This window comes from Tachypleus tridentatus, chromosome 6 (genome assembly GCF_004210375.1).
Source record: "Tachypleus tridentatus isolate NWPU-2018 chromosome 6, ASM421037v1, whole genome shotgun sequence".
Classification (NCBI taxonomy): Eukaryota; Metazoa; Arthropoda; class Merostomata; order Xiphosura; family Limulidae; genus Tachypleus; species Tachypleus tridentatus.
In genome coordinates this window covers 166,512,581-166,531,231 of record NC_134830.1, presented here as the reverse complement: position 1 = coordinate 166,531,231, position 18,651 = coordinate 166,512,581, and the positions used below count along the sequence as shown (strand labels likewise).

The 18,651-nt window shown below is 30.3% G+C and overlaps 1 protein-coding gene across 6 annotated transcripts in view; it reads right to left on the bottom strand.

Annotated features, from left to right (window-relative positions):
* LOC143254379 (uncharacterized) overlaps positions 1-18,447 on the bottom strand; it is a 69,992-nt gene extending 51,545 nt beyond the window's left edge. For 3 of the 6 annotated variants that reach the window (XM_076509467.1, XM_076509468.1, XM_076509469.1), the window contains exons 1-2: positions 18,224-18,442; positions 3,037-3,257 (exon numbers count right to left, since the gene is read on the bottom strand). In XM_076509467.1, coding sequence (XP_076365582.1) covers positions 3,037-3,163 — 127 coding nt within the window. In that variant the 5' untranslated portion in view covers positions 3,164-3,257; positions 18,224-18,442. Of the gene's footprint in view, positions 1-3,036; positions 3,258-4,385; positions 4,405-18,223 lie in introns of those variants that run through there. The other 3 variants (XM_076509465.1, XM_076509466.1, XM_076509470.1) reach the window with 3 other exon arrangements.
* Positions 18,448-18,651: the final 204 nt, after the last annotated feature.

Sequence of the window (18,651 nt, the reverse complement as noted above, 5' to 3'; positions counted from 1 at the left end):
GTTAGGCAAAGTTAGTTTTAATAATATAATATATACATACATACAAATTTAGTAGAGCATTATCTGTTACAACTGTAAAAAATGTTACTGATTTAAAAAGATTTAAACACACAGTACATTCTTCTACTTAAAACTGTACCACAAGATTCTGATGTAATTATATGAATGCACTGTACAAATATATCACTGTTAGAAACAGCTTCTGGCAAACCTAAGCTTTCCTTCTGTTACTTCCTATAAGAATCATTATTGTCTCTTTCACAATTGATTTTAATTTTTCTAACTATTCAAGTCTATCCATGTGTCACTTAACAAGACTTTAAGAATGGAAAACATGTACTACGATGCAAACCAGTGTTTTTAGTAATTTGTTATACCATTTACCCTACTGTGTTTCAGGGAGTCTTGCCAGGTTGGTTGACTTAGATAAGGCCTAAGGCACCTTACAAGGTAATTATACGTTTTATGTTGTAATGTGCTAACAAGTCTGGTATTTACAAATGAAAAACCAAAAAGAAAAATCTTTTTCTCCAATAAAATATTTTTAGACAAATTGAAGACAAAGTTATAAAACAAAAAGCTTTCTGTTTGTGCAAGATACAAACTTGAGTAATTGCATTTGACCTATTATATTCATGCTAATATGGCTTATCCAGACATACTTTAATAGATCACTTTAATATACATGTAAAAACGAGCCGTTTTCACATATATATTTCTCTACAAGTGGGTTTCTCAACATCACTGATTATTATTTCATCACGGCAATTGTATGAGAAGTGTAAGTCTTTGTATTTTCTTTGTGTATTTGAACTTACCTGTTACCATTATGTCTGAACTAGCATACCTTACACCACTATTAACAGTACACGCTCATACGATCATTATGAAACTAAGAAATTTAAACCAAAGATTTATCAATAGAAGAAATGACATCTATTTCATTCAACAATGTAGAAAGGAACAACTAACACCTAATTTTATAAAGGTAAAACTATCAAAAAATGTTAATACATACACAAACATTATCCAAAATTTACAGAAAAAACTACTTAAAGCCATGTTGAACACAAAATACAAAGAACTACATGACTTAAAAAAAACAAAAAATGAACCTCAACCATCAACTGGCATGCTGCATTAAACCAGAGATTTACGGACTTATACAATGAAACAAATCAAATCAACACTAGGAATGACAGAGACAAAAAGACCTACCACAACAAAAAAACTAGAAAAACTAAGAAACAAACAACAGAAAAGACACCAACATTACAAACCATTGACTAACCTCATAATTAACAGATCCAACCGACAATTAAACACAGACGAGATACAACTACTTAACAAAGGACTTAACTTCACAATAACACCTAGTTACAACCAACCTTAGAAATTAAAACATGTTTAGAAGATCCAGCCAGGAGACTTGTGATACTTTCTACAGAAAACAAAAACAAGAAAACAACCAACAGAAAGAAGACAACTCAGACAATTTTATTGACATCCAACAGCCAAACTTCCCAGGTAAAATTAAAAATTTTATCACCAGTTCTAGCCAATATTTTTATCACACAAGTTGAAACACAAGCAACTAACACAGCATTACATCCACCACTATACTGGTACAGATATGTAGAGGACACAATTGCAGGATTCATATCTACAGAACACACACTTAATTTTTTCAATCACATATCACATTAAAGCTAAACATTCCAACATCAACTTCACATGTGAACAAGAAGGAAGCAATCAAATATCATTTCTTAACCTCAAAATTACAAAACCGATACACAATTTAAAACATAAATCCACCGAAAAATCACCCATACTGAACCATACATTCCTTGGGACTCAGCACATGAAACAAAACAAAAACTCAACATACTAAGAAACCAAATAAACAAAGCCATAAAACTATGTTCACCAGATAAAATTAACGAATTAGACAAAATAAAACAGTACTTCATCAACATCAATAAGTTTCCTCCACAAACCGTAGGAAACATTAAACACACACACCTAGACAAAAAGCAAAATCAACCAACAAAAGTAAATATGTCCCACGAATTAAAAAATCATGAAACCATATACTGCTGCATGCCATATATTCCTGACATCAGCAGATAAATAACCAACATTTGGCAAACACTAGTAACAAAATATGACATTCCAGTTAATACCAAATTTATTCAAAAACCAGGCACAAAACTGAGGTCTATACTATGTAAAAATTACACTGACAAACACCACACCAACATTATTTATAAAATACAATGATAACTGCCACGACTTCTATATTGAGAAACAAGTAGAAAATGGAAACCAGATTCAAAGAACATAAAAAGTCACCTTCACACATTTTTGAACACTGCAAGTCAAATAAACACAACATAACCATAGAAAACACTCAAATACTAAATAAAGAAAGAAACATAAACAAATGCAAAATTAAAGAAGCCTTACTTATACAACAACTTAAGCCCAAAATAAACCAATATAAAGGAACACCTTTATACCTATATTAAAAATAATAAAATAAATAATATAAAATTATATATTCAAACATCTAACACTGCCCTCTACATTCCGACACTCAGTTACACAGCCCCTTTAAAACATGTTGTCAGCTTCCGGTCAGTTACCTCTTTCTTTCTTTGTGAACCTGACAATGACCGAAGAAGGTCAAAATGTTGTTCGCTACTCTATGTAAAAAAATTTTCTCAACCTAAACGAGCCGTTTCTACATGTATACATTTCTCTACAAGTGGGTTGTCTCGACATCACAGATCACTTTAATAGAAGTTACTTCCATATGTATAGCATACAAAATAGTTATTAATAAAATTCGTTTCAGCCTACTTTTCATTTGTTCAAAATTAAATGTAGATATGATTATAACACTTATCAGGAAGGAGAATATTTAAATATCTTAAACACTAGGTCACAGCTTAAACCATGAAACTCTTCCATAATCCTTTCATCAACAGAAGGTCTAAACATAAACATAAGCAATAACTGACAGGTACTTACCTTCTGCAATTATATCTTCAACAGTCACATTAAATTTTCCAACATTAAATACTTTTCCAACAAAGCTGGTTGCTTCCTTGGGTGACTGTTCAATTTTGTTTTCTAATTTTGAGAAAAGTTTCTTCATGATGAAACTATTTGCAAGTTGTAAACCAACTGAAGTAGTTCAAGATGATCTTTTCACACACACCTACATTTAGGTGCACACATGCACATCTAATCTGCAAACAAGAAAAGGTACTTGTACATTCTGACATAGAAACAAAAAATTGATTGTCAAGGTTATACAGCACTATTTAGTTTGTTTTTCTGTTTTTTGTTGTTTTCTTAAACAAAACTTAATAAGCTAATGAAAACAACAGGGAAAGGGACCCCAAAGGTTCAGTTCATTTTTCGATTTGCTGTTTTACTGAGTTGGGCTAGTTTCATGGAATTCTACTGTAGTATATCACGTGTTTTATACCTCTTATTATTAATATCAAAACTTGACAAAATGCTTGTTCATGCAGTTTCCATACAAAACATTGGTTATTATTGCTCTAGTTATCAAATTTTCCATACCATTCACACAAGTAGTACCTCCTGATAGTTATCTTTTTCACTGACAACCAGGTGAACACTTGAGGTAACGACCTCTCATGCTTCACTGAGAACACCCAGACATGGTTAAAACTAGTCACTCTAAGTAATTGTGACATTACTGAAGTAAGTAGAAACAGATTTATTCAGCTCCAAACACAATCTTGACAGAGTCAATGAGGAATGACAGTTTAGTGAGAAAGCAGTGTTCCCTAACATTAAAAGGTTAAGAAATGCTGGCTTACAATACTGAACAATTGAAACCTCAAGATCCTTTTCTTTTTAAAAGAAACTTTTTAAAGTTATTGACATCAAAATTATGCTTATATATTATGCTGACCCACATCCAATACCTATTATTTATTACAACTAACTTTCATCCACCCATCTGCAATTTACTTGCCCAACTCACCAAATAATCTAAACCTTTTTGTAAAGCAGTATCCTCATCACAGCCAAGCAACATCCAAGATCTTAATGTCATTTAAGTTGCTTAAATTTGATGATGACATCCAAGATCTTAATGTCATCATCAAATTTAAGCAATTTATTGACCATTTATTCAACATCACTGATGTAACTTGAAAATAGTGATGACCCTCTAACACTGAGACCCAAGATGTATCACACTTCAGATATTCATCCAACTTAACTGAATTCCATTTATAACAACTCTACAGTTTATTGCATCCACCCATTTTTCAATCCAACAATCTGATTAACCATCCATACCTATAACAATAACTTTTAACAAGCCTATTTAGTTGTACCTTTTGAAACAATTTCTGAAAATGCAGTGCTTAAGTAGAGCATGATGCCATCCCAGATTTTCCAGGAAGGCCTGAAATCATCCCACTACCTTCTGGTAGACTCAGTTTCTCAAAAGGAAAAGGTTCAATAGAAGATGCAATAAATATTAATGACAGCAAAAGACTGAGAAAAGAAACTATATATATTTTTTTTCTTAAAATATTGTAGAAGGAATTAGCCAAAATAGCACATGGATATAATGAATGAACACACTCACTACAGATTTGGTTAGTATGACTAAGTTCATAACCACAAAGTAACAAACATGGTTTCCATACCATAACAGTATACATCTGTTTACTTTTATTGCTTTATTACTCTTTTGAGCTACCATATCTAAATAATAATTCTTTAAAATTGTGCATCATTTAGTAAATGTGTAGCTTATGTCACCAAACCCAAGTATATCATTCCTGAACTTCTAGCCAGTGAATCTCAAAGAATTTTTATTATCTTACCAAATCTAAGGTTATCCTCCAAACAGTTTCTAATTTTAACAGCATAGATTGTTTTATCATAAGTAAAGAATACAAAATTATATATAAATAGTACTCAGTTTTAAACATTTCATAAACAATCCCACTTCCTCTCCCCCGAGTTCAAGCACTGACCAAATCTATGAAGTTGGCAGTAACCTCTTCCAAGAATGTCTAAATATTACTATGGCAACATTTTCCACTTGTAAAATTAATTTGCTTATTCAACAAAATTTTAAGCTTTCTTAAATGAACTTTCAAGTATCTTGCAACATTTTCCCCTTGGGGAACTACTTTTAATATCCAGTAAAAATTACACCTCCTTAAATGAATTTGCAAAGTGTCTTTTATCAGATTTTTAAAACCTTTCCCACTACCAACATATGTATGAAACTAATAGGCCTATCATTATTAAAACTGGGTAATTATTGGAATGTGCTAATTGACTAATCATGAATTGAATACATCCAATAAACCAATTATTCTCATGAGACAAATCTTCCTAATTTTAGCTATTTCGTTTACCAATATTTTAGAACTACTCTTCATATAACTATGACAATTAACACATTCATTGCCACTGGACACACATGTGCATCCAAACATATGTTAGCAAGTGCCACAGACACATAGGTGCATCAACTACAACATTATAACAAATACATTTTACTGAAGTCAGCATGATTTAGAAATCAGTTTTGCTGTGATGGCACTCATGAGGATCATCTTATTTTACGTTTTGCTTAGTTGTAAATGTTTTAATTCATATATATATTTTTTGGTGGGCTTTCACAAAATGGTTAAAAACAATGCTTCTTCAAATTTTCAAACAAACATTGATGTGATATTCCCATGGCTATAATTAACCTTCGTTATACATTCAAAACATACCTGCAAACCATGACAGTATAAAAACTGATGATGTACGTATGATCTGAATGGCATTCATAAAATAATCTTAGCTGCAATGCCAATGATGACCTGTACATCATGGTATAGATTTTAGTTAGATATGAATATATACTTGCAAGTATTGTATCTGATATTATTCTGAATTATTCAAATGCCCCTAATAACAAAGTAAATGTACCTAGATTACCAAATTTTGAAATTAAAATTTCCTCATTACAGGCAAGAGTGGGTATAAGAGATCAGTTAACAGCTGCACATTAAGTAACATCTCTAAATAATGATGCAATGAAATAAAAAAAATGTTGCCAAACATCATGAGCTAACTGCCACTACATTCATTAGCAGTATGTAGATTGTTACATGTTTCAAAGTACATTAAACAATTGAATAATGTTTTACGATTGATACTCTTAGAAACTCTCAGTTATAAAAGAGTACTGGTCTAATTTCAAATTCTACACCTTTTGAAAATAAAATTGTCCAACTTATATAAAAATAATTGATAGCAATAAACAAATTAATCACCAAGGCTTAAATATTTGTAAACAAGGACAAAGCTAAACAAATGTGCTATCTGGGCTGTGCCTACCACAGGTATCAAAACCAGGTTTCTAATGTGTTAAATCCATAGACACGTATATCTTAAAATGGCTGGTATGAGTATTAACACTTTTACTGATAAGAAGAGAACAACATTTCGACCTTCCTAGGTCATCTTCTTAACCTGAAGATTACCTAGAACGGTCAAAACGTTCTCTCCTTATCAGTAAAAGTGTATATACTCATACCAGCTGTTCTGATATATATTTTTATTTCAAATGGGTTTCTCGTCATCAAGAATTACCACAGACACATAGTCATGCCACTGGGGGAATCCACCAAGTTTTATTAGGAAATATTAGTACAATAATACCAAAGCAAGAGCACAACTAACTTTTAAAAACATATACTATGTTTATCACAATCATTACAGCACAGACTTCTTGACTGATAAAATGCCAAGTTAGTTCCAATCAAAGTTTTGTGGACAGGTTCATTAAGAAACATACTTATGCAAATTTAACAGTTACATTCTCTGGACATTTTTCGAAGTAAAGACCTTTCCTTGAGAGTCATTTGAATTACTACAAAACCTTTTCTCCTATGCCTAACAAAGGTTGTATTGTAAGTACAGTCTATTTATAAACATAATCATAGACTAAATTTTTATATCATTACAAGTGACAAATTGAAATGTAGAATAAAATTTGCATATCACAATTTTGTTGTGTTACGTTACAGAAATGAATGATAACCGAAAATGTAACATTAAATTATTCACTGATTTTATTACCCTGGTCCTGCAATGGTACTGCAATTGGGTCAGTGTGTGTCTGTGTTTCCAAATGTGTATGTGACACAAAAATGTCACAGAAGATGATGACTGAAAGTCACAACGGGGGTAGACCTCACAAAATGTGGTTCAGATCCAGATTTGGATCATATTAAAGTTTTTTTTTTATAATTTGGAGATACAGGATCCCACTAAAAAAAAAAAGTGGATTGGAGGAGGATATTCCAAGTTTTCTAAGGTGAAAGTGTGTTATCCAATTTTAATGCACACAATTTTGAAAAGGTAGTAAAAAGTATGTAACAATCAGTTATATAATAACAAGTTAGAAACATAATTGAATGTAAAAATAAACAGTAAATGGTTGCTTTATTTAATGCTAAAGTAGCCAAGATTTAGTGGTGGGTGCTGCAAGTTTGAAAAGTAAAAATTGAGGACATTGATAGATAGCCTCATTAGTTGTGATATAAACACACACACACATACAAACACCATTGTGACTGAAAAGACTAGCATGTTTGACAGTAATTGGTGTCAAGCCATAAACCCTTAAATGTGACCTCTAATTGCCAGGAGTTATCTTGATTAAATCAAAAATAACAAAAAATCATATTTACAACAATCCAGTTACCATGATATATGGAAAAATTGAAAAACCTTAATTTCTATTAGTCATGAGACTAATCAAGTTGGATAAAACACGAATTAACCGAAATCCTATAGCATGGAAATAATTAACTCTTTTGCAATAGGTAGGGTTCAAATGCTATGTCACCGCATTTGTTAATTTGCATTCAAAATTGTATTGAACTACTATTTTATGAATTTATGTCAATACACTTGAAATCAAATTGTAGATTATAATTCAAACTAATATTGTATGAGTTAATTTCTTAATTTAAAGGTAAATATTAAAAGAATACATTTAAGAAAAGATTTTGAGTCTTGTGGTATGCTGAATGCAGCACTGCTTAAAATTAGATGTTTGTAATATCAAAATACTAAGTTAACTTCATACAAATTAAGAACTCAAATTACAAATAATATCAAGCAATAATATAAACAAGAGTCTCATCTTTTTATTTTGCTGAGATATGACTGATGCACTGAGTCAAACATAGCAGCTCTGTTTCGATACTTTCCATTTTTTTGAAATGGTCCCTTCCCTTATATACTCTCACTACAGCACATGACATGCAAATAACCAATCAACAGCTTAGAATGTCTCCAGTGGTTTTCTCAACCATTTTAATCTTTGAAAAAACTACAAAATTCTTTCAATCCAAGTTTTCAAGGAGGTAGGTTGAGTCCTCAAAGCTTCACATTTTTTAAAAATCTAAATACATCTTAGTTACTAAGCCTAATAAATTAGTGGAATTCTAAGGTATCAGTGAAGTTACAAGTTTTTCAGTTATTCAACTGTACATGGTGGCCTGTAAGTCTCTACCCATCCATATATCTTATGTACCCAGTGTATCTGAGTGCTGTCCCTCATTCTCACTGCATAATGTTATGCAACACAATGTTTTTTTATGACATTTTCCTCAGTATAGCAGGGATTATTATTCCAAATGCCATGGTAACAGCTGCCTTAAACTCTTCATTAGTATTACAACGTTGTTTAGACACAACATACGGAATGGGTAGGGACTTACGGGCCACCCTGTATATATAAAAACCTAAAAAAAATTGTTTGATATTCTCCACATGTGAAATTTTAAAAAGCTTAACAACCAAATACAAAGGTCATAACAAGAAGAGATAACCATTTGATTTATTGTCCTATTATTTTAAGAAAATTAAATTGAATAATTTATTTCAAAATATTAATAATCTATACATACGAGTATAATGTGTAATAACTGACACATGACTATATTGCAACATACTAGTGAACTTCAAGACAGGGAAGACTAAAAGTTAGTTTCAACATCACTGGATATGTGAGCTGAGTGCACGTGCACCATGTTAATTGAAGTTATGTGATGTTAGCTAGACATGACTGGAAGGTCAATATAATAAAAATATATATAAATGTGTAGCATTATGAAAAATAAATTGTTTACACTAAGCATTTGTATTTTTGTGTTATAATATCTTGTCATTTAACACAAAAAAAGCATAATTTATATTTCCTAATTTTCTTTTATGAGGGTTATGAGGTGGGTTAAGTGACAGATCCCACAAAGAGCATAGAAAATGACAAAATATAGTCTTACTGAAAACAAACATTTGAAATGTATTTAGGAGGTTACAGAGATTATGCAAATAATATTTCAGATTTTTAAGATGAATAGTAGTTTTTTAATCATAACATGAAATCACTTTGCACTAAGATTATTAACAAAACAGACTATTTTCACAAACAAAACTTTTGTAAAAAATATTTCATTAAAAAATCTGAATTTTTGAAAACAAAATATATTCTTTACTAAAAGTCTTCCAAATTTTGTGAAGATACACATGCTGTATCAAAAGTTATAGTTATACTTAACATGTGCAAATGTGCAGACAAACTCATGTATATTATAACAAGCCCATACCAAAAGGGTAATCTGTTTATGTGATAAACGAGTTTGAAATACATTTTTACACAAGACAGATAAAGGATATTTTGTATTGATAAAAATGAGAGAAAAGTGACCTGGAATTATAAAACATAAGGTGATACAAATATCTTTATTACACAGTGCCAGAGGTTTCAATATTGTTATAAAACATAAGGTGATACAAATATCTTTATTGCACAGTGCCAGAGGTTTCAATATTGTTATAAAACATAAGGTGATACAAATATCTTTATTACACAGTGCCAGAGGTTTCAATATTGTTATAAACATAAGGTGATACAAATATCTTTATCACACAGTGCCAGAGGTTTCAATATTGTTATAAAACATAAGGTGATACAAATATCTTTGTTACACAGTGCCAGAGGTTTCAATATTGTTATAAACATAAGGTGATACAAATATCTTTATTGCACAGTGCCAGAGGTTTCAATATTGTTATAAACATAAGGTGATACAAATATCTTTATTGCACAGTGCCAGAGGTTTCAATATTGTTATAAACATAAGGTGATACAAATATCTTTATTGCACAGTGCCAGAGGTTTCAATATTGTTATAAAACATAAGGTGATACAAATATCTTTATTGCACAGTGCCAGAGGTTTCAATATTGTTTAAAATATTCTGCATTTTTATTTGTAACACGTACTTTTACATACTCTATCAAAATAGTTAATTTACTATGTACTATAATTTCAACATGCAAGCAGCAATGCATCACCTACAGTGAGTAGTTAACCTCTAACACTAGCATACTACATATATACACAGTGATATTTGAGATACCGTATATCTAACCCAGTGTTTTAAGTACGTGTATGGTTAAACACAAAGAAACAATGAAAGTTTTTTTCCCTGAACAGTCCCATATTTCAATAAATGTGCATTTTTCTAGACATTTAGGTATTGTTTTTCATGTTTACAATAATGCTGAAGCCTTAAATGTTCTACCAAAAATGAGAGTTAGTCAGCCATTTTATAAACAACTAAAGTAGTAGTATTTTTAACTATTTTTATTTATTATCAAAATGTTTACTTCCCAAAGTAAAAAATAGTATTTTGAATATCATTGATTTTGTTTAAAAGCCATAGTTACATTATAATCAAGGTTCAGTGGTTTTCATATTAAATAAAAGACTTCCACTATAAAAATAGTATTTAAGTTTGATAATGTTAAGCATACAGCACTAAATTAACCTAATTCAGTGAAGTTAAATTATATTAATATATTCTGGGCTGTAAAGGTTTATTATAACCATACCATACAAAGTTTAAAATTCAATGGAAGTTATAAAAAACAACAGAGTCTAAAGCTAACAGTTTTATTGTAGGGACAGAATTGTTTAAATTCCCAAACTGAGGAGAAGGAATGGCTTTTTTTGTTTGTACAAAATATGGTGCAAAGCTACCTGAAAGATATTTGCTATATCCATCCTTAATTTTAAAGCAACAGATTAGAGGGAAGAGAGTTATTCAACACTATTCATTCCCAACTCTTGGACTACTCTTTACTGCCAGATAGCAGGAGAATAAACTCTCATATCTGAAATGGAAGGAATGTTTGGAGATAAGATTCAAACCTGTAAACCTCTAATTGCAAGTCATATGTCCTAGTACCTAAAACATGGCAGACCAAAACAATGGAACAGCCTAACAAAAGTTTAATTTGTTTCTTGTTATCAAAGCCCTGTAGCTTTTGGATAAATTCATATGGAGAATATTTGCAGCACTAAAAACCTTGCATCAGATACAAAATACTTGGTGATTTGAGCCAAAAAGTATTTTTTTATATCTGCATTTTAGAAATGTAGTTATGTTTTTCTTTTTAGTTTTATGTCAATTTCCTGCACACAAACACCCAATCTGTTCAATTATTTTAGTGTCATTCTATAAACATACATACACACACACATACTACAAGGTATAGCTTTATATTTATCAACACCATATCCTTTAGTACTAAGGCTAGGATGACCTACAGAGGTTTCATTTGAGAAATTGGTGATTTGGGTTATTTTGGTAGATCTCAAAGAATGAAGCCTGGCATAACACTTAAAATGAAAGCAAACTATATATTAATAAAAATGTGACATGATGTATTATATTGGTCATTATAACATTCTTATATTTACTCTTCATAAAAAACAATTTTCTCTTCCAGTTACAAACTTTGAACTCATTTAATGAAGTTTCTAATCTAAACCTTGTCAAATTTCACGTGGAAGATTGTTTGTTTGTTTTGAATTTCATGCAAAGCTACACAAGGGCTATCTGCACTAGCCATCCCTAATTTAACAGTGAAAGACTAGAGGGAAGTCAACTAGTCATCACCACCCACCACCAACTCTTGGGCTACTCTTTTACCAATGAATAGTGGGATTAACAGTAACATTATAATGCCTTTACAGCTGAAAGGGCAAGCATGTTTGGTGTGATGGTGATTCAAACTCGCAACCGTCAGATTATAAGTCGAGTGTCTCAACCACCTGGCAATGCTGGGCCCACATGTGGAGGATATATATATAGGTTTTATATATGCATTTTAAAATAAAGTCACAAATTACCATATAAATATCACAGACTTCCATTACAATTTATTAAGCTTGTAACTGAGCCATATTTCTTGCACATTAATTTCTAGCCTAGCACTTTGAACCTAGCATGAAAAGAGTTTCATGTGAAAATATATTACAGAGGTTGAGAAAATCACTGGGTGAACATTCTGAGCTTTTGCTTGGTTATACACACATCACTGGATAGAGTAAATGTATTTAACAAATATTTTCAAAAAATGGAAGTGGTGAGCAAGGCTACCTTGGTCTGTTCAATAAATGTATTCTTGTCTCAGAAAATACAAAAGACAGGAGGTTTTAATCTTAGATTCTAGCTTGACAGAATCAGTAATTTGAGCATCTAATTCATTAGAGACTATACTTTGTATGTGAACATTAAACATTAATTTGTTCCTATGCTGTATTTAACATACCACGACATACACAAATTGATATTTAAAATCTTTTTTATATTTACTTTTTAACAAATTAACTGGTATATATTAAAATTTGAATTATAACGTACAATTTGATGCCAAATGTATTGACATACAATCATAAACTAGTAGTTCAATAAAATTTTGAATGAGAGTATACGGATATGATAACATGGTCTTTAACCTGTGTTAATAGGATTAACTACAACATATGTTTGTAAAGAGTAATACATTTGTGGATATCAAACCAGTTGAAACTATTTAAAAATATGAAATAAAATTGCAGTTTTTACTGAATACTTTATTTTAAACTGTTATTATTACAACATGTCACACGCAAGTACACACAGACAAAAAAATTATACACGCTTTAACTAAACAGAAAATTTTTAGCTTCACTAAATCAGACTTAAAACGTTTTATGTAGAAGTGTTTTGTAAATTTTATAAAAAAACTTTCACCTCAAAATATTTAAGTATGAACACCTGATTTGAAAACCTCAAACATAAAATGTTAAATACACCCTTAAAATATCTCAGTGTTATTTTAAATATATTTTCCAACACTTTTACCCAAGGAACCTTATTCTTCTATAAACATGACCAGTAAATTTCAGAAGAACTGGTTTACCAGCAGTTTTCCAAGACTAATCTCAACACCCGCCTCATTTTAACTGTTTCTAAGAACTCAATGTTGTGTCTAAGATGAGGGAACCAATACAGTACAATACAACACTCCAAACACATCTAAACAAATACCTACACCTTCACTTCATAACACGTGACACAATATACTAAACTCAAAACTTGTATATAATCAATAAAGACTAGCTTAATCAGAGCATATATTGAATTGGAGGGAGAAAGCAAAAGTTCTGTCATTAATGGATGCCTTAGGGGTCAGTTCTTAGACATTTGCTTTTCTTATTTACATCTTCATTAATCATATGGGTATAATTAGTAAATTAATAACAGTTGTGGATAGTGTTAAACTCAAAGTGATTTCTAAATTTATAAATCAGTTAAATTGGACATACACTTAGCACATAACCTTTAATTATAGCAATAACACAGTAATACATCTGTGTTAACATAAAATAGCATTTCAGGCCAACAGTCCAGCTAGTCAATCTGACCTTTTGCTGTCCCATCCATTCAATTTTTTGTCCCTAAACATCATGTTATATTGCATCAAAATGATTAGATATGAACTATCTAAAATTCCTCCTCAAAGGCTTTGCGCTCCTAACATTTTGCTAAACCTTGTATTTAATAATAGTTTTCTTTTCAGCTAACCCTTTTTGAACTCCCAACTTCCTGCTTGACCAACTCTTGACTTTCATAATCTTCTAAATCTCTTACAAAAGCAGACAATGTAAACTTAAATTTAAGTTAAACCTAGTTTTCTTATTTGCACTCACTCTTTCTGTAAGAAACCCATCTTGAATACTCTTTAGAAACTGTCCATATTTGAACATTTTCCAATTGATTGAGTTACTCAATTCACATCAGATAACTCTTATCACAACTTTTCAAAACTTTTTTTTTTTTTAAATAAGAGAATATTTTCAATGTTCTAAGCCTCCAGAAACTAGGGCTAAAAGAAAACCATTCAATAGTACAACAAAAGAAAAGGATCTTAGCTAATGGTCAATAAGTTACTCACGTCATACAAACATGACTGCTAATATACTTTTAGTGTGCATTTATGGACATATTGATTACAAGCCAGTGCTACTGCAGTGTGTGATCTACACAGATGGTATCACTATCAACATTTAACTTTAACTTACTTGCAATTCACACCATTATCATCAATATTGCATTTAAAACAATAAAGTACAAAATACCATTACATTACATGCTTAGAGCAAATATAATTGAATTGAAATAAGTTCCAACAAAAGTTATTATTTGTTAAACAAAAATGTAGTTACATGTATACCATTTTGCAAGAAATTATGTTTTAGTAAATTACTTAAATAGTGATTATGGTAGTATCTATACAAACCATACACTACAGTGTAAATATTTTCATAGATCGCATGCTGTAGTTGCACCTAGAAGTCAAAATAGGTGAATGTAGAGGCCACTTGACTAAACAAGGAATTTTTACATTGGCAATTATGTTTTATATTTTTGGCCTTTATAAACTTTTTATTCTATACTGCTACTATAACTACCATTAAGTTCAATATAACACTAGCCAAACTCAAGATCTTAAATTTATTATAATTTTTACCAGGTTTTTCTAATTCCCATGGAGCAGGAGGGTGGATTTAATAATGACCAAAAACATACAAGTTAGTTTCATTGTTTTAGTTATGCATTCTTAAATTTACATAAGACACAATAAGTACCTAAGGATGACTCTGGGAAGTACTGTCCTATAGATACATATTATACTGTGACCTATCAGCTTACTTTCTCATGAAAATACATGATCTTATTGAAGTTCACAATAATATCTGTGGATTCTATATAATAAAAGCCCCCAATTTCTTTGGGCTATGCCCTAAAGATAACAGTACACATGGAAGCAAGTTTCAGATTTGGAAAAGAATGGGTTGGTTTCATCTGAGTGCAGTTTAATTTTTCTAACAAGCTATTTAAGTTATGGATTGAATTGGTGTTGGCAGTAATTGATGCCAGCACTTTCACACAGGAATCTGATTTATTTTAAATAAAGAGTAGGTTTAAATGTTTAATTCATTCAAGAAAACATGTGCGAGAAAAAAACCTTAAAGGCTTAAACAGAACAACATGTACTATAATATCCTTCACTTTAACACAAATTTTAATCCTTACAATGAGAAATTCTGTATCTCTAGTGATTAAAATAGATGAACAATTTACAACATTTAGTTTGTAAAACAAACATTACATTGATGAAAAGTGAACATTTGCAATTCAAAGAAGTTCTCATAATCAACTTTTCTTTTTGAAGCTTTCACATTGTTCAAACCAAACAATAACTCAAGAAAAACTTCTTACAGTCCATTTCTGTAGAAGGTATTTAACATGTATTGGTTAGGTGTGGGCTGTTTATTTATGCACAAAGTTATTCCACATTTGCAGTACATGTACAAACATGCACTGGACCCAGGGTTGATTTGCATCCGGGGAAAAATACTTGCAATTATACTGATAATGATGACAGTAAGAGATACTTTATAGTTTTAGGATTTTCTAAGAAATTTAATTTTTTTTGTCTGTTAGTTGTGTACTGTAAAAAAGGAACTCCACTCAGAATTTATTCCCAAATTTTGCTGAGATAAACAGAAATACTACATTTCTATTAACTTACAATTTACATTTATGAAACTTGAATTGCAGCTTCGAAAATATAAACATTTTAACAGGAATGGAGGTTTAGGTAAACATCTCCAATATTTCCTTATGTTCATTTATGCATTTATGTTAAATTATTATAACACTAAAATTAATTTGATGCTAATTAACTTTGTTGTCAATCATTTTTAAAATTTTATTACTTCCATTTATTACCATATTATTTTATAAGAATTCACAGGTCTGAGATAAACAGAAATACTACATTTCTATTAACTTACAATTTACATTTATGAAACTTGAATTGCAGCTTCGAAAATATAAACATTTTAACAGGAATGGAGGTTTAGGTAAACATCTCCAATATTTCCTTATGTTCATTTATGCATTTATGTTAAATTATTATAACACTAAAATTAATTTGATGCTAATTAACTTTGTTGTCAATCATTTTTAAAATTTTATTACTTCCATTTATTACCATATTATTTTATAAGAATTCACAGGTCTATATCTGAAATTCAAATTTCAACTAACCATGTAAAAAAAAAACTAGTTCATAGATTTTTATACCTTCTATTATTAGTACAAGCTTATAATTTATAATAAAATAGTGTTAATCTATTTGGAACTTCACATGTGCATTTAAAACTTTATAACACAATATTATAAATTAATAACACAATATAACCACAGCAGTGTCAATGAACTGTTTCATGACAAGACAAAATGTATTATTTGGGAGGAGAAAACTGAAAAAGAGTGAGTTTATCATTATAATGTACAAGCAAACTTAGTACAGGTATAAAATATGAGTGTAAATGTTTTAACCACCACCAACACTATTTGTATTACCAGCAGAAATACATACCCTCCAAGCAGGTATAACTGTTAGTTTCTGCGGAAGGCTTTTGGGTTTGCGGCCATTTCTTAAATTATCCGACAACTAGTCCTACAACAATGTATTCATACCTGACATTCAATAATGTTTACAATTCACGTAAAAAAAAAAAAAAATTAATGCAATTTTAGTTAATAAGCAAGCTACCATCACAACATTATATCACATACTAAATGTTATTGAAGTATTATTTTATAGATGCAATTTATCAATGAAAGTGACTTGCTTTTCTGTTGCAACACTCATGAGATACCTACTAAATAAAAACATACTTTTTTGCAATTTTTATTGAGTAAATCTGAAATGTTATTTTTGTGGAAATTTCAAGTATTTTATTTATTACTTAGTTATAAAAATATTATCCAGTTCGACTGATAATAATTGATGCTATACTTTCCACGATCCGAGTTTTAGATGTATACATTGCAAACTCCATTATAATAGGATATACACTATGACTAACAAAAAATGATTATTAGAAAGAAAACCAATGTTTAAACTTACTACGTTTTATGGCAAAGGTAGTCTAGTTGCTTTGCTCCATAAAACACCAAACCAACCAACTACATCTTATTAATTATATGTCCTGATAATAGGACTAAAGTTCACCAAGCATATATTATCACACATTTTAACCAGAAAAGTCTGAAACTAGTTGAACAGTGTTTCAGTAGACATAATATTTTCTGTTGATATGTATGATTTTTAATCAAGTCTATCCCTAAATGAAACAAATGCAAAGATCATATGTCTGTCTTATCATTACTATACATTATAAGTTGTGCCTTTTAGTCACTGTTCATTGATCTTTGCAATATCATAGTCTGTACACAAACATGTGGTTTAAATTTACTCAAACCGATAATCTTGTGCTCTATAAAAAGAAATAACGCTGGTTTGTGAAAGAATGTGGCAAACATTTTAATGGCAATAACTGGGAAATGCTATTTTCATGGAAAGTTAATACAAAATTGTTAATTTCATAATCTGTTAATTTTACCTATTAACGGTAGCTGCTAGTACTAGTCTAAGTCAGTTTAAATTATAACTACAATATTAACAATAGTCAATACATTACGTAGTTTGACACACACAACACACTATAGTATTATTAGCTATCACCATTGTATCTCTTTACAATATTGGAATTAAGTTAATACTAGTCGTAGTAGTGGTATTATTATTAGTACAGAATAGTAACGAACATCCCTTATAGGTATAACAAGAGAACAGAAGTAAAGAACTTGTATCTTATGACTATCATCTTATTGCATAGGCTATGTAAACTTAGTTAAGTATGTTACTATGTTAGAAAGGGCTTGCTTACCAATTTCTCTTTTAAGCGTGATGTAACGATAGAAGCAGATGCATTTTCTCTTCTAAGTTTATGTCATGAAATTTTGAACCTCCTAAAAAAATATTATAATACACTTCCTTATTTAATAGACAATTATTGAAACATTTGCAAACGTCGCCAGCTAAATTTCTAGACGAGAAATCTCGAGACCAGATATATTGCCTTCAATGTGTACAATTAAGTTTATACGTTACAAATTAGAGGGCGGTGATGAGAATTATAAAAACTCTAGCGGTAAAATTTGTTTTAGTATATAGATTTTATGTAATTTTCAAATACATACTATCATTCAATTTTTTGTAAGATTATTTCAAGTTCATATAACACGTTACTTTCGTATATAATGTTAAATATCTAACAAAACGCAAAATATTTAATTCTGACCAACTATGTACATC